This window comes from Stenella coeruleoalba (genome assembly GCF_951394435.1).
Source record: "Stenella coeruleoalba genome assembly, chromosome: 15".
Lineage (NCBI taxonomy): Eukaryota > Metazoa > Chordata > Mammalia > Artiodactyla > Delphinidae > Stenella > Stenella coeruleoalba.
Genome location: NC_137161.1, coordinates 79,060,306 through 79,085,512, shown reverse-complemented (window position 1 = coordinate 79,085,512; position 25,207 = coordinate 79,060,306). Strand labels below are relative to the sequence as shown.

At 49.0% G+C, this 25,207-nt stretch overlaps 2 protein-coding genes across 6 annotated transcripts in view; one reads left to right on the top strand and one right to left on the bottom strand.

Annotated features, from left to right (window-relative positions):
- The window catches only part of TRIM50 (tripartite motif containing 50), a 60,104-nt gene that overhangs the window by 12,409 nt on the left and 22,488 nt on the right, over nucleotides 1–25,207 (bottom strand). The gene's annotated exons all lie outside the window — the stretch shown is intronic.
- FKBP6 (FKBP prolyl isomerase family member 6 (inactive)) lies at nucleotides 1,464–23,779 on the top strand. Its single transcript, XM_079946148.1, has 9 exons — nucleotides 1,464–1,766; nucleotides 1,861–1,978; nucleotides 2,324–2,413; nucleotides 3,191–3,393; nucleotides 4,637–4,756; nucleotides 7,821–8,015; nucleotides 8,141–8,250; nucleotides 9,429–9,521; nucleotides 23,336–23,779. Exons 1-8 carry the CDS (start codon nucleotides 1,587–1,589, stop codon nucleotides 9,517–9,519), a joined length of 1,107 nt encoding a protein of 368 aa, XP_079802274.1. The 5' UTR covers nucleotides 1,464–1,586; the 3' UTR covers nucleotides 9,520–9,521; nucleotides 23,336–23,779.

Sequence of the window (25,207 nt, the reverse complement as noted above, 5' to 3'; positions counted from 1 at the left end):
TGGGTGGGTCCAATCTAATCACATGACCTTTTAACAGTAGAGAACTTCCCCTGTCTGGACTCAGAGGGAGATGCAGCAGAAGAGGAGGAAAGCCTATAAGAATATTAATCAGATAATATTCCCTCCAAGCCTGAGAAGGAATTGGCATGCTGTTGCTGACTCTGAGATGTAGGGGCCCACGTGCAAGGACCACAGAGTAGCCTCTAAAAGCTAAGGGTCACTGCTGGCTGACAGCAAGGACCTGGGGACCTCAGGCCGAGACCTGCATCTGCCAACAAACTGAATGGGCTTTCAAGTGGATTCTTCCCCAGAGCCTCCAGTGAGGCTGATGCCTTGATCTTAGCCCAGTGAGACTGGTGTCAGACTTCTAACGCACAGAACCGTGAGACAATAAATAGGTGTTGATTTAAACAGCTAGTTTTGTGGTCCTCTATTGCAAGAGGGAAAGAAAACTAAATACAGAAGCCAAGAGAAGAAAAGCATTTAAAGGTCAGTCAGGTCAGCTTCGTCAAATGCTGACAAGAGTCCAGTAACCTGCGGACAAAGAGGCGTCTGACGGATTTGGCAACGACAGAAGAATGGTGGCGTGGAACAGGGGAAAGTGGTATTGAAGTGAGTTGAAAAGAAAATGGAGGGTAAGGAGGTGTTGACAGAATAGCCGAGAAAGCCTTTGCAGCAACCCTTTTGAGAAGTTTTTCCCACAGAGAGTAGGAATGAGACCACCTGTTGCAGCGGGGGACACTTGGGACAAAGGGAGGCGTGTTTGTTTTAAGGCAGGGTATCTGGGGGCACATATAAGCGGAAGGAAATGATCTGTAGTCGAGGCAAGGCAGGTGCAGGAGAAAGAGAATAGCCAAAGGCGTCCAGTCCTCGGTTTGGCAAGAGTGGAAGGACGCAGGGGACAGGCTGGAGGGGATGGAATCCAGGGCTATTCTTCCTTTGCTCCACGAGAGCGCAGGTGCTGCAGATTTTGCAGCGCCGGTGCTGTGAAGGTGAGGGCCATCACCTTGTTTTCTCGGGAACTGGGCAGTTTCACTTTAAAGTCCTGTCTGCGTCTACGTTTCCCCTGAATGCGATGGAGAAGGACGGAGGGTAGAAATAACCCACGGCTGTGAGGCCTGACCCCTCCAGCAGCCCACCGTCTTTGGGGCCTTGTCCCCACCAGCGTGTTCTGCCGGCCACGTGCCCACAGGTTGGCCATCATGTGCCCCACTGCTGCTCCTCACCACCTGCGTGTCCCATTCCTTGTGCCTTCGCCACGTGCCACCACACGCCCCTGCCACGGGCCCCCGTCATGATCTTCGCGTCCTCACCGGATGCCTGATCTTGCTCTGCACACCCCCATAATGTGCCCAGTTACGCTCCACGTGCCCCGTCATGCTCCGTGGGTCCTCACTACGTTTCCCATCATGCCCTGCAAGCCCTCAACTCGCGCGGGATCAAGCTCCTTGCGCCCCCCACCACGTGCCCTGTCACGTGCCCTGCCGGCCATTCCCCTGGCGCGTGGTCCAGCCCCCAGCACCCACTCCCCAGCACCCAGCCCCGGCGTGGGCCCGCAGGCGGTTGGCTGCGGTTGGAGTGGAGCAATGAGCACCTCCTCGCGGTCCCTGAACGGATTGCCGCCGTGGGGTGCGGACGGCAGGGTAAAAAGGGGAGGCCGAGTCTCCGCTGGGAGAAGACCGCGGAATCGAGAGGAAGGCCGCGCGGAGATGGGGGGCAGCACCCGGAGCCCGGGAGTCCTGCAAAGGGACGACGCCTCCAGCCAGGTGAGGGCCCGGGCGCTGGGGAGTCAGGAGCCGGGGCCGCCGGAGTCGGGTGTCAGCTGAGGACTCTGAGATCTTCTGTTTCATTCCCCACAAGTCTCGGTACCAGCGGTTAAGTCAAAGGATGCTGGACCTTTCCGGGGACCGGGGCGTGCTGAAGGATGTCATCCGAGAGGGTTCTGGAGAGCTGGTGACACCAGACGCTTCGGTGCTCGGTATGTCGTGCGGCCCTGGGTGCCGTCTGCCCTTGAGAGGCTGGCGATGCCCTAGTGCTGGCAGTTCCTCGGGTTTTAAGGGATAAGCGAGGGAACTCATTACCCCTTAGTGTGAGACCACTGTGAACAAGGGGCTCTGGGAGGCCCCCCAGCCCAGCTCTTCAACCTCAGGGCCAGAGGGCCGGCATCCAGACGTTGAGCGAAGGTTTCTCCTATGGCTCAGGGTGTGGGGCAGTTTAAGGGCATCTGGTGCTCACATTGCTTTTGTGTGACAAAGAGATGAGATGTGGAGGTGTGAGTGCCTTTGGTCCGTTTTCCTCCCACTGTCTCTTTTTTCTGTCCTAGTGAAATATTCAGGGTATCTGGAGCACATGGACAAGCCTTTTGATTCCAATTGCTTTAGGAAAACCCCTCGGCTCATGAAACTTGGAGAGGGTAAGTTCAGAAAAGGAGCTGGAAAAGACGCCGCAGCCTGGGGAACTGATGCAGGGCAGCGCCCTAGGACTGGAAAGCTGTCCAGAGAACTGAGTCTTCAAGTTGGTTTTTCTGAGGCTGGGTTTTGCTAAACGTTGTCTTCCACATTCCCCCGAGACCGAGGTATTTGGGAGATGGCCTGCCTGGCAAGGAAGGTAACCTTTGCATCCTGACTTAAACATGGGGTGCTGCATTCTTCTTTGTTAGTTTACTAAGTACAAATCTACTGAATGACTCTTTTACAAGGCAGGGTGAACAGAGAGGATGTACTCAGATGATTAGAAAGGCTGGGGCCAGTATGGTGGAGATTGACACACTCCAGACAACTAACCTCATGGAGCTCCTGGGAGGCATAAGCAGTGTTTTATGGGAGTGCTTAGTGAAGGCACAGTTAATTCCAGCTGGGAAGACTTCATGGTAGAGGGGGCATTTGAAATGAGGCCTGAAGTTTGAAGAAGGGTTCACTCAAGGTAGAAGCTGGGCCTTGGGGAGGAGGACAACATTGCAGGAAGAAGGAACTGCGTGAACAGAGACGTAGAGGCCAGAATGCTGCAGAGCCTGGAGGAGTTAGAGTCTGGGGGTGGGGGGGAAACAAGGCTGAGAAGTGAGTTGGGACCACAGTGCAGAAGGCTTGGGATACTTGTGGAGAGATGTGGACGTGAAGGGGGAGGAAATGGATAGCACTGGGACAGGATACTGGGCAAGCTTCCGCCATGTATTTTTCGTCCCTTCTTCCAGATATCACACTTTGGGGCATGGAGCTGGGCCTTCTGAGCATGCGGAGAGGAGAGGTGGCCAGGTTTCTGTTCAAACCGACCTACGCTTACGGAATGCTGGGCTGTCCTCCCCTGATCCCCCCAAACGCTACCGTCTTGTTTGAGATCGAGCTGCTTGACTTCCTGGATTCTGCTGAGTCAGACAAGTTTTGTGTCCTCTCAGCCGTAAGTTCTGGAGCACAGATGTCAGCACTTGACAGAGAGTTGGGATGGGTTTGTGTTTTGGGTAATTATCCTGCCCTGCTGAAGATCCTCAGCCCCAGATTCCGCCCCAGCCTCCCGCGAGGCGGTGGGGAGCGGGGGAGTGTCCCGCCACTTGTTAGTATGCGTCTGTCTTAGTTCTGCTGGCTCTTGTGTGTGGGTACATGTGCTAGGCCAAGGGTTTGTTACAGACCACCAGGCTGAACTGACCTTTCAGTCACTGTTTGCCAATTCTCCCTGAAAGACAAGGAACGTTTGTTTCTCAACACTGTTTGGTTCCCAGCAAGTCGAGCACTGATAGCTCATAACTAAGGTGATCATATAATTTATCGTCCAACCCAGGACCCTTGAGAGTGAGAGGTACTATTAACCAGATGGGATACCAGGACATTGGGTGTAAACCAGGACAATCCCAGGCAAACTGGAACAGATGGCCTCTGTCTTCATAACTTAAAAATTGCCTCTCCTTTGTAGCCTCTCACTTAACTCATCCCGTAGAGACAAGGCTTTTGATGGTCAGCAGCCACATGCACTCCTTGTTACGGTGTCTCACCCTGGCTATACGTGTGGCCTTAGATGTCCACCCCAGGTTCACATCTGTATATGACATCTCCCCAGCTAAACTGTCACCACCTCAAGTGAGAGTTATTACCTTTTTCTCATCTTTCCACAAAGCAGAGGTTCTTGCAGATAACCTGGGTCCCAACTCTCGTGTACTGATTTAGAATCTTTGGGGGTGGGGCTAGGACATCTATTTAAAAAGAGGCTCTACAGGTGATTCTGATGTGTACCAAGGGTAGAGCCTCATGGCCAGAAAGACCAGCAGGGCCCTGGGCGGACCAAGACCTGTTAAATGCTTGCTGGATGAGTGGTTGTCCTGATACGTGACTTCTGTGCTTGACAAATTCCATCAGTTTCTAATTCTATGAGAAACTGCTTCTTTAGGGAGCATCTCTGGGTAGGACTAAACTAGTAGACTTCATTTTGGCTCTAGTCTGTAGAACAGGAGCAGTAATGGCACTGACCTGCCGTGGCTTCTGTTGGGATTCACAGAGGTGACTTCTGCAGAGCCACCTAGCCCCGTGCTCGGCACACAGGTGGCAGTGAACAGAGGTTCCTAACCTAAAGGAGCAGAACTGACAGCTGTAACGACACTGGCATTGTGGCGTTCAGATTCCTTGCTGGTGTCCTTGTCTTTGATCCTCAGGAGCAACAGGATCAGTTTCCACTTCAGAAGGTCCTAAAAGTGGCAGCTACTGAACGGGAGTTTGGCAACTACCTTTTCCGCCAAAATCGTTTCTATGATGCCAAAGTGAGATATAAACGGGTAAGACTGCTTTAAGGTACACGTTTAGACCCTGGAAACTTCCTTCTTTAAAAGGTACAGACTTTTGTCTCTGTCCCTACTCCTCACATACAGCCGTTAAGAAACATCTTGCTTAAAACTCCGCATGGCAGAGGGCTGGAGGCTAGGCGAGGGGACACAGGGTGTGGGGAGCCGGTGACGTCTGGTCATGGGTCTGGATGTGACTGCGTGGGTGTGTTCAGACTGTGAAAATCCACTGAGCTGGATGCTTACTTTTGTACTTAACTGTGTGTGTTTCTCAATAAAAAAGTTTTTAAAATTCTCTTTCTAGTTCAGGGTTCTCTACCTACTGACTTCTCCACCCCATTTGCCATCTTCATTTCACGTCTCTCTGACAGTGGAGATTCATCTAATTGTGACTCCATTCTCACCAAGCTTCTGATTGTGATTTGGCTTCCTGTGGAGGTTTTGCTGACAGGAATGCACTGTTGGCCTTGCGATGCATTCAGCAAATATTATAAACACTTTCTGTGTGCCAAACTTTGCACCCTAAGTGCTAGAGGCAAACAGGATAGAGTTTAGGGGCGTTCTGATTTTTGTCTCACTTGCATAGTGACACTAAACATTCAGGATTTGCATTCAGCTGTAAACCACAGAATCCTGAAAAACAGTTTTTCAAATAAACTAGAGACGTGATATTTCTCACATAAGAAGGGAGGCAGTCAGGGCTTCCCTGGTGGCGCAGTGGTTAAGAATCCGCCTGCCAATGCAGGGGACCCGGGTTCAAGCCCTGGTCTGGGAAGATCCCACATGCTGCGGAGCAACAAAGCCCATGTGCCACAACTACTGAGCCTGAGCTCTAGAGCCCGTGCGCCACAACTACTGAGCCCGTGTGCTGCAACTACTGAATCCCGCACACCATAGAGCCCGTGCTCCACAACCAGAGAAGCCACCACAATGAGAAGCCTGCGCACCGCAACGAAGAGTAGCCCCCGCTCGCCGCAACTAGAGAAAGCCCATGTACAGCAACAAAGACCCAACGCAGCCAAAAATAAATAAATAAATAAAATTTAAAGAAAGAAAGGAGGCAGTCAAAGCCTGGCATAGCAGTTCCACAAAGCCATCAGGGATTCAGGTTCCATAGGTCTCTCTGCTCAGCTGCCCTTAAGCGTGTTTTTGTTGGTTTTTTTCCCCCCAAGATGGTGGTTCAACCTGCAGCATCATGTGCTCATCTGGGCAGGAAGAAGGGAAGGGAGAAGAGTCTGGTGTGTTTATTTATATTAAGAGCTTTCCAGAATTCCTCCTACCCCAGCTTCCCTTTATATCTCATTGGCAGACCCGTGGTAAATGTCCATTTGCCCTTAGCGGTGTATGTATTAGAAGCTGGGAAGTGTGGTTTAATTAGTACATTGCTGCTTTGAATGAAATGGAGGCTCTGTTAGAAGAGGAGGGAAATACCAATAGACGTTGTCTTTCTCTGACTTATTTCACTTAGCATAATACCTTCTAGGTCCATCCGTGTTGTCACAGATGGCAAGATTTCGTTCTATTTTATGGCTGAATAATGTTCCATTGTGTATATATACCACATTTTCTTTATCCATTCATCTATTTTGGGGCACTTAGGTTGCTTCCATATCTTGGCTACTGTAAATAATGCTGCAATGAACGTAAGGTGCATATATCTTTTTTTTATGAATTGGGAGATGGGGATTGACATATATACACTTTTTTAATTTATTTTATTTATTTATTTTTGGCTGCATAGGGTCTGCGTTGCCGCACGCGGGCTTTCTCTAGTTGCAGCGAGTAGGGGCTACTCTTCGATACGGTGCGCAGGCTTCTTATTGCGGTGGCTTCTCGTTGCGGAGCGTGGGTTCTAGGCACAGAGGCTTCAGCAGTTGTGGCTTGTGGGCTCTAGAGCACAGGCTCAGTAGTTGTGGCGCACGGGCTTAGTTGCTCCGTGGCGTGTGGGATCTTCCCAGACCAGGGCTCGAACCAGTGTCCCCTGCATTGGCAGGCACACTCTTAACCACTGCACCACCAGGGAAGTCCCCACAGTAATTTTTCTTAAATGCCAGTCAGCCTTCAGTCATTTTCTTCATTCACTTTCTTGATAGTGGCTTTTGAAGCACAAGAGCTTTTAATTTTGATGAAGTCCAGTTTATTTATTCTTTAGATATTTGTGCTTTCAGTGTCATTATTAATCTAAGACCACAAAGATTTACACCAGTGTTTTCTTCTAAGAGTCTTACAGTTGAGCTCTTAGATTTAAGTCTGTGGTCCATTTTGAGTGAATTGTTGTATGCTGTCTGAGGTAGGAATCCAGCTTCATTCTTTTGCATGTTGACATCCGTTTATCATAGCACCATTTGTTGAAAAGACTGCTCTTTCTCCATTGAATGGTGTGGCACCCTGTTGAAAATCAGTTGACTCTAGATGTATATAGGTTTGTTTCTGGATTCTCAATCTGCATTGTTGGTTCTCTTCCACTGATCTATATGTCTGTCCTTATGGGTATCACACTGGCTTGGTAATTAATAAGTTTTGAAATTAGAGAGTATGAGTCTTACAACTTTGTTCTTTCTTTTTTTTTAATGTTTTTTGGCTATTCAGGATCTCTTGAATTTCCATATGAATTTTCAGATCCGCTTGTCCATTTTTGCAAATTTTGGTAGTGGTTACATTGAAAATGTAGAACAATTTGGGCACTCTTGCCATTTTAACAGTATTAAGTCTTCTGATCTGTGAACATGAGATGTCTTTCCATTTATTTAGATCTTCTTTAATTTCTTTCAACAATGTTTTATAGTTTTCAGTCTACAAGTGTTACACTTTAAATTTATTGCCACTTATTTTATTCTTTTTGATGCTGTTATAAACGAAGCTGTTTTCTTAATTTCGTTTTTGGATTATTTATTGCAAGAGTAAAGAAATACAACTAACTCTCATATATTGATCTTGTGTCCTGCAACTTTGCTGAACTCACTTTTTAGCACTAATTGTGTGTGTGTGTGTGTGTGTTCTTAGGGTTTGCTATATATAAGACCACCTTCTCTTGACCTCCTGTCTTCCTTCTCCACAGGCCTTGTTGCTTCTCCACCGGCGATCAGCACCCGCTGAAGAGCAGCTCCTGGTGGAGACCGCCAAGCTGCTTGTTCTCCTTAACCTGTCCTTTACGTACCTGAAGCTGGAGCGACCCACCATGGCCCTGCGCTATGGAGAGCAGGCTCTAGTCATTGACCAAAAGAACACCAAGGCCCTCTTCCGATGTGGACAGGTGAGTTGGAGGGCAGGGACTTGGGAATGAATGCCCGAAGAAAGGCAGCAGTGGTGTTCAGCTTGGGCACTGCAGAAGTGCTGTCTTTCCTAAAGTGTGCTTTTAAAATTTTGTCCTTTTGACAGGCCTGCCTCCTCATGACTGAGTATCAGAAGGCCCGGGATTTTCTAGTCCGAGCCCAGAAGGAACAGCCCTTCAATCACGACATCAATAACGAGCTGAAGAAGCTGGCCAGGTGAGACCTGTGTTTGCAGGAGTGCAAACAGAGGAAGGAACGTGTGGTGTGGCTACCACTCTGGCCTGCCCGCTCGGGTGTAGGCCTGTTTGATGTTGCCAGGCTTGTGCTGGGAGGCGGCGCCCCCTAGAGCTGGCTTTGTGAAGTGCTCGGCACTCTGACCCACAGCTCCCAGGCCGTGGGGGGGCAGAAGGGAGGGCGGCTGTAGGACAGACCTCCAAACCACACATGCCTGGACCATCGCCTGCCTCCCTGTCCTGCCCCAGAAGTAAGCACCTTAAAGAGGCGGCCAGTGTGACTTGCAGAAAGGGCAGTGTTCTTCAGATATTCTTCCCTACTCGCCACCAGCTGAGGACTGCTGTTCTCAACTGACTGCAGATCCTGATTTGATGTGAAATGGCTCTTTCGGGTCTAGTCATACCCTAGGGTGACGCTCTTTTTACTCAGGTGATGTGGATACCAACCTTGAAGTAATCTAACTTTTTCTGATTGTAGAAGCTACATGTTCATTGTAGAAAACTTTGAAAATTTCAACATAGTTAATCACCGATAATTCCATCACTTCATATTATAACCACTGGGTTTGTTTGTTTGTTTGGTGCTCTTTGGTTCCTCTGTATTGGTGAGATTTTTCTACTCCTGTTAACATTTTTAAATGTTTAATCCAGATTGCTAGTTAAAGCTTTCTTGCCATTAAAAAAGGTCTGAGGTGTGTGTACCTCTTATTTGGATCCGATTGTTTGCATTTCAGGCCTTTAACACTTTCTAGCAATTTCCTTTCTGGTATTTATAAATATCCTGTCAAGTTAGGTGTAGAAATTTTGGAGTCTGACCGTTCTTTAGCAGGAAAATCTCAAGGTAAGTTTGAGGTCTCTGAGTGTGAGGTGTTGCTCGGCAGGACTCTGCTGGGCAGCCTCACTGACAGCGGCTCCCGGCCTTCGAGGCTGCCATCTTTGCAGACGGTGCGCTTTTTGTCCAAGGACTTCCTGAACAGCCCTCGGGAGCCTCCCCTATCCCCCCACCCCCCACTCCCCAGCATTGCTTCCACTCACTCCTGATTCGATTTAAGGCCTGCTGAAGTTTTGGTGTTTCTGGACCTGAGTGGAGAATTCCAGCCACCAGGTGTCACCTCCCACAGAGACAGCCCTTCTCTAACTACTGTGTATTTCTCCCAACAGCTACTACAGCGATTACCTGGGTAAAGAGAAAGAAATGTGTCACCGAATGTTTGCTCCTGGTGCACATGGCTCTACAGTAGGAGAAAACTAAAGGTAAGGAAAGGGCTGATGCATGAAAAGCTTCAGGATTTTGTCTAGTACAGGTCTTCCCTGTAACGGTGGGGTTATGTCCCAATAAACCCATTGTAAGGTGAAAATATCCTAAGTCAACAATGCATTTAATACATCTAACCTCCCAGAACACCCTAACTTAGCCTCACTGGTCTTAACCGTGCTCAGAACGCTGATGTTGGCCTACAGTTGGGCCAAATCAGCCCAAAGAAAGCCTGGTTTTATTATATAATAGAGTGTCGACTGTCTCATGCAGTTTATTGAACACTGTACTGAAAGTTGAACCAGAGTGGTTGTCTGGGTTCAGAACGGCTGTCAGCGTGTCGGTTGTTTACCCTCGTGATTGCGGGGCCGATCAGGAGCTCTGGCTTCCTGCCCGGCATCAAGAGAGCCACTGGGACCGCATGCTGCTAGGCCGGGAAAAGATCAAAATCCAGAATTTCAAGTACCATTTCTGCTGAACGTGTATCGCTTTTGCACCATCATAAGGTGGAGAAGTCGTGAGTCAGATCATCATCTGTGTGAGGAGGTGGGCTCTTCTCCTCGGCCCCCAGTGACTAATGCTGCCTACAGTGAGGAGAGAAACCCTCCTTCCTGGAGCTGATGGGCCGCTGTGGTGCAGGGGGAGGGCACGTGCTGTGGGCCTTCTCAAAGAAGCTCACAGAAGTGAGGGAGGTCCCTCCAGGGCTGGAGGTTAGATTCATAGGTTTGGGAAGCCTTAAGCCTAAAATTGAAAACGGAAATGTTTCATGGTATATGTTCACCTCCCTCACAGTAGCGTGGAACGTGAAGCTGTGAGTATAGTTATTAATGCAATGGTTTATCTGGGTGTTGAAGATAATGCTTTTCTTAATCTGGTTTCTCCCCAAAACCTGAAAGCCTCCAACCTCACCTTCCATCTAACACATTGTTAAACACGATCCACATGTCGAGGGTGGGAATGGTTGGTGACTGCTAAGTTCCAAGTATTCCGAGAGCTAGAGACGGAAGGTTTTCAGAGCAGCAGGGGGTGGGCACGCCCCGTCCTGCTGCACCCAGGGTTTAGCTGCTCGGGGTTGCAGTTTCCCCAGGACTACATGACATAACCCTCTTGTCTGGTTTACTGTTACTTCAGAAAACTAATGGAAACAAAATCACCTGCCTTAAACACCTGCTTAGCTGGGTAGATAGCTCTACTCTCTTGAGAGAAGTTAAACAAGGGACAACAAGAAAACAGCTGCTGGACGGGCTCGTGATGATAAATCTCTCCTTTGTTGCCTCCTCCATCTCCCTACAAAGGAGGCTTGAGAGAAGAAGGCAGTGAAAAGGCCCATTCATCTCAGGGCTTTCGCAAGTGATCTGTACACTCTTGTCTCTGCCCTGTCAGAAACAGCCAGTCGGTATCAGACGTAACGTCGCCGTCACCACTGACCGTGACCCTGTAACCTTGGCCTTCAGGTCTTGCGGGGACATTGGCGTATTAGCAGGTCTCCTGAGCTGAGACGTGAGCCCGAGGACTTTTCTCGTTTGGCGACTGTCAGTGTCCGCCAGAAGTGGGCGCCCAGTGGCTTTCTGCCAGACGTTTTGAGCTGTGAGCTGGCATGTTCTGCCACTTAATGAAGATCTGATTCTTCCCAGGTCTGTCCTAGAAACAGACTTTGGAAAACCCAGCAGGGAAACAAGTGTCCTCTCTGTTGTCCTCACTTCCCAGCTTTCTGCATCTGGCAGACGTTTTGGAGCCGCTGATTCTTAGATGGTTTCGGTGGTATCCCTAAGTCTCGAGTTTGTCTTATCACCAGCAATGGCCACGATCGTCAGACTCCCACCGCCATTGAGGTTGTAACACGTTTTGGCCTTTGCGTCGTTGGTTTTGCTGCTCCCTTTTTTTCTGTTGTACTTGTGCCTAGTTAGTCACTTAAAATGTCTAGGTTTTTAGATTATGTCGCCAACTAGTTTTAACTAACTAGGATCATTTAAAATGTGTACTTGTCTTCCAAGATGTTAGATGCTACTGACTTGTCTCCATCTTGTCTTCAAAGATGTTAGATACTTCTGGTAGAACAAGAGTTCCCTCAATTATATTCTCTAAGCCTCTGGTGATAGACGCAGTTTTCTAAGATCCATAGACCTCTATGTCCTTCTTACCTTTGTATTTTGCAGCATCTGGAACCATGCCTAGCATGTGATTGACACTCAGTAGATGTTAGTTGGATCAAATATGAAGTAGCTGAAATGCTAGCCCAGCCTCTTTGAAACCATACCTTCCAGGCTGACTCTTGTATTGGCTGTCAGGACTCATGTTATTGCCAGTAACAGAAACCCATTTTTAACTAGTGCCCACTAAAAAAGGTTTACTGAGGGGACCCTGGGGTAGCTCGCAGAATCCAAGGAGATGGTGAACAGTCAGTAGTCGGGCAGGTAGAGACTGTGGGCCCCAGGGAATCAGTCTCATCTTTGCTTCATTCTCTCCTGCCCTAAGGAATGCCCAGGCACCCATTTACACAGCATTTCTATTGGAGAGGGGTATTCCTTACCCACACCTCCCTCCTCTTCCTGAACCAACTGTAACTCCAGTTTGAAAAATCTTGAAGCAGGGCTCTGGCCTGGTTTGGAGGGTGTGGAGTCCCAGTTATCATATCATTTCATCCAAAAGGATTTCCCTGTGTATCTCTAAAAGATAAGGACCACTCTTGCACACTTTCTTTTATTCTCTGAACTGCTTATTTTTCTGTTCCTTTGCTTTGACTTTTCTCTTTTCCGTGTTGTAGACTTTCCACAAATGGTTGGTGTTTCTCGGTTGCTTATTCACATACAAGAATGAAACAGTAAGGAAAGTTGACAGGAGCTCTGTCACCTGGGCAGGGCTTTTCGACTCATCCTTCTTAAGGCTGAACAGATGGGAGCTGACTGAAATGCTTTAAGATCCTTAAATACCACAGGGAGGGGCTTTGCATTGGGCACCAACTCCTATACTAGCTTCCCAGATTTTCCTTGGGTGGATTTCCCCCCCTAAAATAGGGGGTACAAGTTCTGTATTATTTTACTTTGTATATTCTCAATTTCTAGTGAAGTATCTTCTTGCATATTTATTGGCCCCGTATATTCTTTATGCAAATTTCCTATTGATATCCTTTGATCACTCTTAGGTCTTTTCTTCATTGTTGTGTAAGAACCCTTTTTCATGCGAAGGATGTTCACTAAATGTCACATATTTTCTTCTAGTTGTTCTGAGTACTTATATATTTACATGTATCGCTGTTTTCTGTGTGGTCTGTGGAATTCACATTATGCTTACACTTGACCTGTGGGAGTAGCGGAGGTCTGTAATGAGTGGGCAGGAGAGCTCAGGGGTAATGGGTTTCCTAACAGTTCTTCCTGGAGTCTGAGCATCATTCCACGTCCACAGTGCTCCGTAACGTCCATAAGCCCATTTAATCTTCCCAACATTTTTTTGAGGGAGAAATTATCTCCGTTTTACAGATTGGGGAAGGAATAAAGCTCGGAGAATTAGACCCTTTCCCTGTTTGCGTGTGTGTAAACGACTGTGACCATTTTCATTTGATTTGAAATGTAAACCCCAGGTGATACCTGAGGCTTTGAATATATTCAGCTTCTTTCTTCAGCTGGAGCATTATCACTGGTTGCTCAGGGATTTTTTATTCCTTTCTTAGGTGTTTAGGAATTTCCTCCCTCTTCTCTGCTTTTCCATACTTAAGAGAAGCTGAAGCCTTTGGGCTATAGAATTAAGCGGACTGAGCCGTGTTGCTTGGCCAGCCTCAGGGAAAGAGTATCCTAACGGACTTCATAAAAAGTGTTTTCTGGGAAGTCAAAGCAGCCCCCAGGAGGCTCAGGTAGAAATAAAGGCCGAGCTGTGGAGAGTCCATTCCTGTAGTTGATGAGATTCTGGGATTCGTTTAGTCCTGGTTCAGAATGTTGGCCGGAGTGAGCCCCGGAGCAGCAAGCCCCACAGAGCTCGGTGCCGAGGCTCGAGGGGTCCTCTGGGGCCAGGGGTTCCCTTGTTCCAAAATAGCCTTCCTGTGTCCGGCCCGCACCAGTCAGTTGCCCGGAAACCCTAGGAGCAGAGCATCATCCCTCACGGTATGTGACCAGATCCAGACGGAGAATCTGTTTGATCCCATTCTTCCCAAAGGGATTAAGGAGAAACTCTCAAACCTGCTGTTGACTCTATAAAGATATTTCATGCCTCCAGTTAGACTCGTCTGAATCCTGAACAAATAATAACTTGCTTAAGTGTATTTTTATGATTTTATATATTAATTCTGACTGACTTGCCCTGCATCTCCACTTTTTTTTCTCCTCCAAATGGAGATGTATTTTCTCAAGAGTAACAGGGCCAGGCAGGCATCCTCTTGTTCTCAGATGAGGGCCGTGCTGTTTTCCAGGCAAACTGTTAGACACAGTCTCTTGATCTTTAGGAAATCTGTGAAATGCCTTTTCTCCCAGCTCAGGGGTGTCATTGAAGTCATCCCTTTGTTGTGTGACTATAAATAACTCCCTTAGGTTGGCACCTCTTCATTTTACCCCTTGCTGGGAATCGTTTCCGCTGGTAGAGCTGCTTTGGCCCGTTCCCCTCTCTCTGCAGCCTCTCCTGGCAGCTGTTAACAGGCCCCAAACCTGCTGCCTACTGAGATTTACTTCTGTGCTCTTAGTAGGTGAGGTATCAATGAGGGCTAATTACATGTCAGGCGATAACTAGGTTCCTTTCTCTAATCTTCAAATCAGTGATTACTGAAGTGCCATTACCTTTCCTTATGGGGCTGAAAAACGGGAACTTTGGATTCTCAGTCTCAGTTTGCTTTCTGTGACATCAGCCAAGTCCTCTAACCCCTCTGGGCTTCAGTCTTGTCACCTGTAGGATGAAGCGATTAGATCTTTAAGGTCACCCTGTACCTCTTTCCCCTGTCAGATGTTGGCTCAGTTGTTTTTAATTTTTTGGACTCATAATTACCTAATTATGAATAAGCCTTGTCTGCAGGCCTATGTAAGCCAGACCCTGATTTAGGTGAATTAAGGGTACAGGCAAATAGTGAAAGAAGTGAGCCTGAGTAATGAGGAATTAACACGTAGTAAGCCTCTTAGTGCCTTGAGACACTTGAGGCAGAGGATGGGGAGTCTTAGTTTGGTTCTCCTGACTGCCCTTTGAGGGCCCGGCCAGAGCATCCCAGACCCAGGGTGAAGCCGAGATGAATGGGGATGAGCCTCAGAGTCTCAAGAACCCAGAGAAGGGTTTTCAGATCTGTTAGACAAAGGGAATGAGCACAGATCATCTGTAGCACAGAGGACAAGGGTGTGTCCACAGGGATGTGGTCTGCATCATCCACACCGTGGTCACTGGCACAGTCTGAACAGAAAAGGCTGAGAGACAGATGCGGGGCTTGGCTCTTTAATTCTTTTTGGCATCCCGACACATCACAGGGCTTGGTGATAATGATGATGATGATGATGATGATGATGATTTTTGGTGAGCTGCATGTGATAGCCATGAGTGTAAGAAAATTCCTCTGCGCTAGTTTCCTACCACGGCTGTAACAAATGGCCTGGAGAGGCTGCTTGCATCCCTTGGCTAGCGGTCCCTTCCTCCATCTTCAGAGCCGGTAGCATAGCACCTGCAAACTACCATACCCTCCTGCCCTGGTCAGCATCTCTCTCTCTCTCAGTCCCTCCCTCCCCTCTGCTTCTGTAGTCATGTTTTCTTCTCTGACTCTGACCTTCCCGTCTCCCTCAGAATCCTTCTGAATGCATCGGGCCCACCCAAATGATCCAGGATACTCTCCCATCTCAAGATCTTTAATTTAATCACAAACTCCCTTTTGCCACATATGGTGACATAGTCACAGGTTCTGTGAATTAAGAGGTAGACACCTTTGGGGGGCGGCCATTATTCTATCATACCCTCTATGTATCACCACATACTGGGAACTACAGATCTCTTTAAAGATAACTCAGAACCATACATCCTAAGTGTTCTCCACTTAGTCCCTTCTGTCCCAAATAAGATAATCATAACAGCCTTCCTTGGAACATTTCCTCTCTTGCGGTCATCCCACTGGTGGCTGGGGGAATAATGGTATAAGGGGAAAGGACCGGAACCAGGAGACAGTCACAGCCAACCTCTCAGCCAGCAGATGATGGCCTGAATGCGGATGTGGGGAGCAGGGTGCAGAGAGAGAGACTCTTTTAGGTGGCAGAATCACATGGTTTGGTGTTGGGATGAGGGAAAGAATCAAGAATGATCTCCAGATTTTCAGCTTTGATAGCTGGGTCCCTGGAGGCATTAGCAACTGAAGGAGGCTTGGGGCAGGTATTTTTTTTGTGGCTTGAGAAACTTGAGGTACCTGTAGGATGTCCAGGTGGAGGTAGCCAGCAGGAAGTTGACTGAGTGTGGGCGTCAGAGAGGAGGTCTGGCTGGAGAGCACGTGGCAGCCACGAGTATATGCAGGGCGCTAAAGTCCAGGAATGTGAGGAAGTCACCCAGGAGGAGGTGTAGAGAGGGGAAGGCTGTGGGACAAGGATGGACCCTGGGAGTACCAACATGGAACTGAGAAGAGAGGCTGGGAGCCAGGAGGACGAGTGGGAGGTTTAGCTGGGTGTCTGAACCAGAGAAGAGAGCAGGTGGATGGGAATTAGAAACATGTTGAATAATGTAAACCTTGTTTTGAAACAAGGGTGGCAGTTGGGTGGCACTTCTGACCCCTCTTTGACCTTGTCTTCTGTTGTCTTCACCATGGCACTGTGGCACCTGATGGCTGTGAACTCTGACAGTTGTCATCAGAGGAAGTGTGCTGTGAGTCCTAGGCCACCCGCAAGTCAGGGCAGAGGCCTGGGGGTGCTCTCTGGTTCAGTTTAAAGCTAAAAAGTGTGGGCTTTGGGGGACCACTCAGAGAGCCTGATGTGTGTTCCCAGCAGGGAGGGGACACACAGTGACTCCGGCCTCACGCCAGTGGTGAGAAGTAGAGAGGCATAGCCGGCTGGGGGTGGGGAGGGCACCAGGGAGGCTGAGGGGACTGCAGCAGGGGGAGTCGGTGTGGAGCAGACCCTAGGCCAGGGCCAAGGCGGGGACAGGCAGAAGAAGGTGGGCGCAGCAGCGAGGGCTGGCTTTGAAAGGCTGCCAGGCACGGTGGCGGGAGGAGGAAGGGCAGGATGGAGAACCAGACAAGCCAGAGGACACAGCCAGCTGGTGAGGTGGCCAGCACATCACATCACAGACTGTGTGAGTGGGCTCGGGCTCCTTGTAAAATTATTTTCCCCCAGTTGGATGTTTGAGATACCCAGACTAGGTTGTTCCGATTAAGTAATGCGTTTTGAGAAAGAGAACTAGTTAAATGGTTTCAGGGAGAGTCTAGGAATCTTCACCTTAATGTGCAGCATTTGTGCATTTTCTGGGATTTGAAGTGGGATCCATAGCTCTCACCAGTTTTTTTGTTTGTTTTGCTTGCTTTTTTTTTGGCTGCGTTGGGTCTTTGTTGCTGTGTGCGGGCTGTCTCTAGTTGCGGCGAGCGGGGGCTACTCTTCGTTGTGGTGCACGGGCTTCTCACTGCAGTGGCTTCTCTTGTTGCAGAGCACGGGCTCTAGAGTGCACGGGCTTCAGTAGTTGTGGCACGTGGGCTCAGTAGTTGTGGCTCGCGGGCTCTAGAGCGCAGGCTCAGTAGTTGCAGCGCACGGGCTTAGTTGCTCTGCGACATGTGGGATCTTCCCTGACCAGGGATTGAACCCGTGTCCCTTGCGTTGGCAGGTGGATTCTTAACCACTGCGCCACCAGGGAAATCCTCTCACCAGTTTTTTCAAAGGGCTGTATGACCCATAAAAGGTGAAGACCGACTATTCTAGAGGTTTCTCACAGATGCTGTTCATGTCTGCTTGCTCACTCTGGTTCACTGTTGCAGGCCTGGAGGGAAGGGCTCTAGGCCAGGGCTGCGGATGGGCAGGGCTGGTGTGGACACCGTGGGAACTCCGCTTACCCTGCCCTGATCCTTGGCTCTTTGTCCTCGGGTTTCAAACATAAACATCCCAGGCTCTGCAGCCTCCGGCTCCTGGTTCCAGGATTACATCACTTCTCCATCTTCTCTGTTACATTTTCACACTCTTCTTTGATTACTGCCCATTATTTTGTGCAACTGTTGTGGACACCTATCATATCATTGCTTGAGTTTCTGTTTCACAGTGACTGTGCCTTTTCCCCAGGCCTGGGCTGCACTCTCTTCAGAAGCGGCTTGTTTAGTATTAATGTATTCAGCTGGAGTCTGCCCTGCTGGACCTTTGTCTGTGTTCTCTGCCTGAGTCTGACTTCCTTTGTTTTGAGGGTCTCCTGGCTGAGCTCTCCTTGAGCCCTGGGCACACGATGGCTTTTCTCTCCGCCTTCTGCACCTCAGTGTGCAATGAGTATTGGATTTTCAAAATGAAATTTGAACTTTTCTGTTTTGATGCATTTTCATTTATGCTAAAGTGTTTCTTTTTATCGGTTTCAATTTGAAAATTCAGCTGACTGAACCTCATAAAATCCCAGTGTCTGATCTTGGAGGCTCTCCCTACCCACCTGCATTCCCGGGCACATGTTTGTGCTGAGTGAATACTGAATACAGGGTTTATTTCTACAGTCATTTCATGGGGCACAGACTAGACTGAGTTTTCTTTTTCATTGATGATTATTAAACTTTTTATTATGGACATTTTCAAACCTATGCAGGTTTAGAAAGAATAGCATGACAGTCTGAGTTATCAGCATTCTGCTGTTCTGTTTCCTCTACCACCCCCACCCCATAACTTTTTGTCATACTTTAATTTAAATTATAAAAATGCTACCTGCTTATAGTTTTAACCCAAAGAGCGGAGAATAAAACCTCCCAGTCCCCAAACCTACTCCCTAGAGGCAACCACTGATGTTTCATATGTGTCCCTCCCTAAAGGTTTTTATGAATATTCAAGATTGTGGGTGTCAGGCTTCCCTGGTGGCACAGTGGTTGAGAGTCCGCCTGCCGATGCAGGGGACACAGGTTCGTGACCCGGTCCGGGAGGATCCCACATGCCGCGGAGCGGCTGGGCCCGTGAGCCATGACTGAGCCTGCGCGTCCGGAGCCTGTGCTCCACAGCAGGAGAGGCCACAACAGTGAGAGGCCCGCGTACCGCAAAAAAAAAAAAAAAAGGGTTGTGGGTGTCAATGTAATCTTCCCCACAAATAGAATTATACATCTTGTACCATAATGCAATTTGGATGTTTTCTAGGTTAGCGCACAAAGAACTACCTCATTAAAAAAAAAAAAAGACCCAGTAGCATTCCATCCTAGGAAGGAATCATCATATTCTTAACAGTGATTGATAGATAGACGGATGGATAGGTAGATAGACAGGAGATGACATAGTTATCCCCACACCTGAGTTTTCTATGGTATTTATTTAAATGTCGTGTCACTGGGTGGTAGCATGTATATCTTCAGCTGAACTAGGAATCACTAAATTGACCTCTCAAGTGTTTATACCACTTTACATGCCCTTTGGTAGTGTCTGAGATTCCATTCCATAGCTTTGCCATCATTTGTATTGTTAGATGTCTTAATCTTTGCCAGTTTGGCGCATCCAAAATGGGATCTTGTTATCAGAATTGGCATGTCCCTGATCAGGCATCTTTTCACATGTTTACAGTCACATGTCCTTTCTATAAATTGCCTGTTTCTCTGTAACCAAACACCTTTCTGAATTTTTCAGTTTTTTGATAGTTATTAAAATGTCAGTTGCTTCCCTGGATACTCTAGGCATATGATCATCATATACAAGTAATGGTAACTTTGTTTTCTCCTTCTCACCTTCTCTTATTTTATTCAGAGCCCATCTCACCATGTGGGCTGAGTGCTTCCAGAACAGTGTTAGATGGTGGTGACGGCTCAGCACCGCATCTTTCGTGACCATAGTGGGTGACCTGTTGCTGCTACACTGCTCAGCATGATGCGGACTTTCAGTTGAGATATATTCTTCTTTTTACCATGTTAAGGAAATGTTTTTATACTAAAGGCTTCTGTCAGGAAAGATTGTTATCAAATGCCTTCCTGTCACAAAGATAAGCTTTTTTACCCTTTGACTTATTATGGTTTATAATATTGAATCTTTGCAGCACGGATAGAAATACTGTGCTTTTTTTTTGGCTGCATCAGGTCTTCGTTGCTGTGCACGGGCTTTCTCTAGTTGCGGCGAGCGGGGGCTACTCTTCATTGTGGTGAGCGGGCTTCTCATTGCGGCGGCTTCTCTTATTGTGAAGCACAGGCTCTTGGCATGTGTACTTCAGTTGTTGCAGCACGCAGGCTCAGTAGTTGCGGCACGCAGACCCTAGAGTGAGTGGGCTTCAGTAGTTGTGGTGCACGGGCTTAGTTGCTCCGCAGCATGTGGGATCTTCCAGGACCAGGGATCGAACCCATGTTCCCTGCATTGGCAGGCGGATTCTTAACCACTGCACCACCAGGGGAGTCCAGAAATATTGTGCAATTTTAATTGGTTGCTTTGGGAGAGCAGCAGAGTTCCTCTAACACAAAAGAGCATGTTCCTTCCCTAAGCAAATGCATTCATAGGACATTCTGTAATGAAAGACTTTTAAACTCAGTAGGAGAATTTGAGGCAAAAGGAAACTAACTTTGTTCTTCACAGGTTAATAGGAGTTCTCTGTTTTCCTCAGGCTGCTTGATGCTCAAGAGGGAGGAGTCTGGGGGGACCGAGGACTTGGAGAAAAAAGCAAAAGTAGAGCCCAAGAGCTCCAGGAGGAGGGGCAGAGGGAACCTGAGCGAGACCATGTTGACAGCCTGGGGCTCCCAGCTGGGCGGGCAGAGGCAATAAGCTCTTCCCAGATTCCAGTGCTTAGGATATTGGTACTTCTGTTTCTGTTGAAAGGATTTCAGGAAGTGAGGATACCTGTGGGAAGGGCTCATTATACCTTTTTGAGGTTTTAATGTGTTTCGTTGATCACTAAAGTTCAGCATCTCATTTATTTGCATTTCCACTACTTAACTTACAAGTAATGTCTTGTTTCCGTCTAATAGTTTTACTTATTATGTTTAAATCTTTATGATATCAGCAGTTTATTTACATCCTTAATTTGAAGTAGGGATCTAACTTTATTTGTTTTTCCATTTTTAAAGCCTTTATTTAATTTGTTACAATATTGCTTCTGTTTTATGTTTTGGCTTTTTGGCCCCGAGGCATGTGGGATCTTAGCTCCCCAACCAGGGATCGAACCCGCACCCCCAGCATTGGAAGGCGAAGTCTTAACCACTGGACTGCTAGGGAAGTCCCTCTAACTTTATTTTTAATCAAATGTCTAAACAGTTGTACCCAAACCTTCTGCTTATTGACTTAAAATACCATTTGTAATACCCTGATCAAAGAGTTTAAACCTATATAGGGTAAATTCATTCTTCACATTAATGCTAGAATGAGTCTGTATGTTTATATAACGAAGTTGGCATATAGTAGTGGAATTAGTCAGTGGTCCCATGGGCCTCCCTCTCTCCTTACTGATTCTGTGGCTGGAGCTCTGTCTTGGTTCATCAGTAGATTCTGGGCCTGAGCACTACAACTACTGTTGGAACTCAAGCTGGACAGCAGTTCCAGGTGATCAGAGGGCATGTCAGGTTGGTTTTGGCCCCAAGGCTGGACATTTCTCAGTGTGATTGCATCACAGATCATCACAAGACCCCATTGTTTCTCCATGACTTTGCGTGGGGTTGGACAGGAAAGTGCGTCTGCTGTGTCTGCTCTCCTGCATCCGGTGTGGCCGGGCCCCATCTAGCTGCTCTGGCTCTGCCCCATCCCCTCCTCTCCTGGATGCTGACAGCACAGCAGATGCCTCCACCTCAGCGGCTGGGGTGGCCCTCCTTCTAGGCGAGCATGTGAGTGGACTGTCAGCTGGAGCCCACAGTGGCCCTCTCCAGTGTGCTGGTCTTACAATAGTTGGACTTGTTGGCAGTGTGGGTTTGCAGAGGAATAAATGGGAAATGAGTGGGGAGTGAGGTGCTGCAAAATGAAGAGTGAAGCTGCCAGCTTTCGAGTGCCTGGACTAGGAAACGGGCACCACGTCACGACCTCACCTTGGCCTGTCGGGCAGGGCAGTGTAAGCACTGGCCCAGGCCAAGGGGCTGCTCTTCCTGCCATGGTTCTTAAGCCCCGCAGTGTCTTCCACGGAGCGGCCAGAATCATCTTTTTTCAAAGTCATTTCTCTGTTCAGAAGCTCCAGTGACTCACCTTTTAATGCCTCTGTGGCCCGTGTGACGGGGCCCCTTCCCATCTTTCTTCCCTGCGTTCACTCCACCCTGGCCACACTGGCTTCCTGGTGCCTCTCACACACTCCAGTCGTGTTCTTGACTCTGGGCCTTTGCATCGACGTTCCTCCAACCTGGAAAGCCCTTCTGACTGTTCAGAGCTCTGTCTACTTAAATGACCCCCGCTCAGAGATCTCTCTGGTTACTTTATGTTAAACAACAACCTGCATCATTCTGCATCCCAATAGCCTGCCGATTTTTCTTCACAGCAGTTATGTGCTTTGGTTTATTCATCTCTTTATCCCACTAAAGAGAGTCCCAGGAGGTGGCGACTTTGAGGTTTGTCCGTTGCATTTCACTGGTGCCATGGTTTTCTGTAATTTGTTATAAAGGCCAGCCAAGAAGGCTTAGGGGCACAGAAAAGCACCCTTCATGGTAGGTTTAAATGAGAAGCAAGATGGCCATCTTGAGGCAGCTCTGGCCCTCCCTCCTGCCTGCACTGAGCCCGACCGCTTCTGCCCAGGGGTTGGGTTGGGAGGAATATCTCAGGGCAGGTCTCTCCCCCGACTCAGAAACTGCTGTTCAGCAAGATGGGAGTGAAGGATGTGTTCTTACTCTGACCCCCACCTCCTGGACACACACAACATGGTCCAGACAGCTGCTCACACCCGGGCACCAGGGCACCAGGCTGGGATGGCGCATCAGCCAGCACCCACCCCTGTGTACCAACCAGCGTTTTTCGTGGCTCTGGGGCCGGCGTTGGGCTCTGGGGGGGGGGGGGCGGGCAGCGCCTGCAGAGCCAGCACCACAGAGCCATCGATGGGCTGTCATACTAGCTTTCACTGTGTTCCTGCCCTCAGACAGTGTCACACTGGTCTTGTGACAGCCCGGTGAAGTACACACTATCTGGCACATTTTATAGGTAAGGAACAGGAGGTATTACTTGTCCAGGATCACAGAGCCGGAAAGAGTCCATTTGTCTCTTGGCTCTGGAAAAAGTATCACACTGTGTCTCTTCCGTCAGCGCCCACGTTACCTGTCTGTGTGGTGAAGCCAGTCGTCCTGTGGAACTGCCTGGCGAGGCCCGTCCAGGCTTCTTGTCTGGTCACATCCCGAGTGCTTCACGCTGTCTGGTGTGTGTCACGGGTTTTGTGTGTCCCATTGAAAGCAGCTGCTGTACTTCTGGCTCTTCGGGGGTGCTTTTCGTGTCTTTGAATGGTGGAGGAAGTGTTAGTCCTTGTGGAACAGTTGAGAAAGGCTGATGAATGAAAAAGCTCTGCCTGCATTCAGGAATTAGGCATCTATTCTGGGGCCTCATCTGAACAATGAACTTGAACTGGATGGTCTCAGGGTCCCTTCTAGTCTGGTTTTCTGAGACTGTGTTCTTGATTTGAAGTTTCAAAGCCACCGTATTAATTGGTCACCATTTCCCCGGACCCACCCCCTAGGGGCCTTGCAGCAATGGCGTCTGTCCCTGACCGCAGACCTGGGACTGGCTTTGGTGCCCCTCTGGGACGTCTGAGTCCCGTCGTGTTTCTAACTGCTGTGTTTGATTTCTAGATTCCTCAGCTAACTACAAGCAAGAGAAGAGAGGCTGCCCAGTTCTCCATCGTTATGGGGGGTGGCGAGGGAGCTTTCTGGAAGGAACTCCTCAGAGCAGACTGTGTGGCAGTGGCCTGCTTGGACGAGGGGCTGGGATTCTGCAGCCCGAGGCCGCTGCCTCATCTCTGACACTGCTGCTGAGGTGTTTTCACAGGTGCTGTTTTCTGTTGCACGTTTTCATACAGAGGAGGGGAAAGGGTAGCTACTGACAAGTAGAAAAATGCTATTTTTTAAAGGCAGTTTCTTGTTTTTTCAAATAGAATAAGTCCTTGGTTTTTCTCCAGTCCCAACCCCCTTCCCGCTGCTCATGTCTCTGGGTAAATACAAATAGAGATGGCTTTGTGTATTTTTGTAGGGCTCTCAGTTTTGAGGAGAGAGAATTATGTTACAGATGTTTTTGTTGTAAGCAAATAAAAGACTTCCTTGTCCTTGCAAAATCCAGTGTAAATTGTGTGAATTCAATTAAACTTATAAAGTCAGTAGGTAGGGTAGAGGGACAGCCATTCGTTGAGACCAGTTGGATCAGTGAGTGGAGCTGGGTTTGTTTTGCTGGAGCCAGAGCAGTTCTTTTTGATTGATCTAAGGGTGAAACGCTTGTGCATTTGGGTTGGGGTTTCCTTGAAATCTGCTCCCTTCTCTGGGAAGCTGTTTCAAGAAACCTGGGAGCCAGCCAGTCCTCCTGCACTTTTGTGCACCTCAGGTCTTGCAAAACATGTGTGTTTGAGGTGTTATAAAGCCAGCCTCCCCGTGGTGTCTTGGACAGTGTGGTGCTGGGTGATGACAGCTGCCACCTGAGGGGCAGCCCGGGGCCCTCACAGCATCGCTGCAGCTCGTTCTTGCCACAATCCTGGGAGGTGAGCAGTGGCCCTGCACTTACCAGGGAAGGAACAAGCTGGCCTAGAGAGAGTAAGACACTGCCCCAGGGCCTCCGGGCTCTCCCCGTTAGAGCCAGGATGTAAATCGCTGCCTCTCCTGCCTCACAGCCGGCAGCGGGCTTGGCTTGGAAAGGCCCCCGGCTCCCAGAGGGCTTGGTCGTCCCCACCCAGCCGCGGTGCTCAACCCTCTGCGAGCCTTGCTGTCCCCTCCTGGACCCTCACCGACAACTTCCCATCTCACTTAAGAGCCGTGGCTGCGGCCTAGGGTGGAAGGTCTCGGCCCGGGTCACCCAGTTAGGGCCAAGCTGGAGCACTTCTAGCGTGGAGGGGGGGCCTTTCTGTGAGGTGCTCAAGGACCTCTCCCCACTCGCCCCCCAGGCCGGTTGCTGTCTTCTAAAGAGGGTTTGGGCTCTTTTCCCTCAAGACAAGGCCTGAAGCCCTGGCTGACTTTTGCTGAGCAAACCGGGCAATAGGTGGCGACAAAACCTGCTCTATGCTTCCAGGCCAGCCCGCCTGGGCGGCAGCAGCAAGTGCCCTGGGCTGGGGGGCTGGAAGGGCCCTGGCTGGGGTGGAGACCTTTTAGGACGGCTCTAGGCCTCTCTCTTGACCCAGCTGCTTCACATGGTCGCTCCATAAGACTGGTCTGGCTGGGCACTGGGGCCCAACTCCTGGGCCCCTGTCCTCCAAGAGGAAAAGGCAGCAAGTGTGGTCAGTCCTCAGCACAGCTGGAGAGGCAGAGAGGCTCTGCAGGCAGGTGACTTGTGACAAAGAAGGAGCCTGAAGGGCCGCTGCAGGCAGGCAGAGGGCATGGCAGGAGCAGAGGCCCAGAGGTGACCCACCTGTGCATCTGCACATTTGCGAAAATAAGTCTTTGCGTGGATGTCACTCGGGCAGACAGACGGGATGGATCACGCAGAGCTGTGTTTGTGTCGGGCTGAGAAATCACACCCTCCTT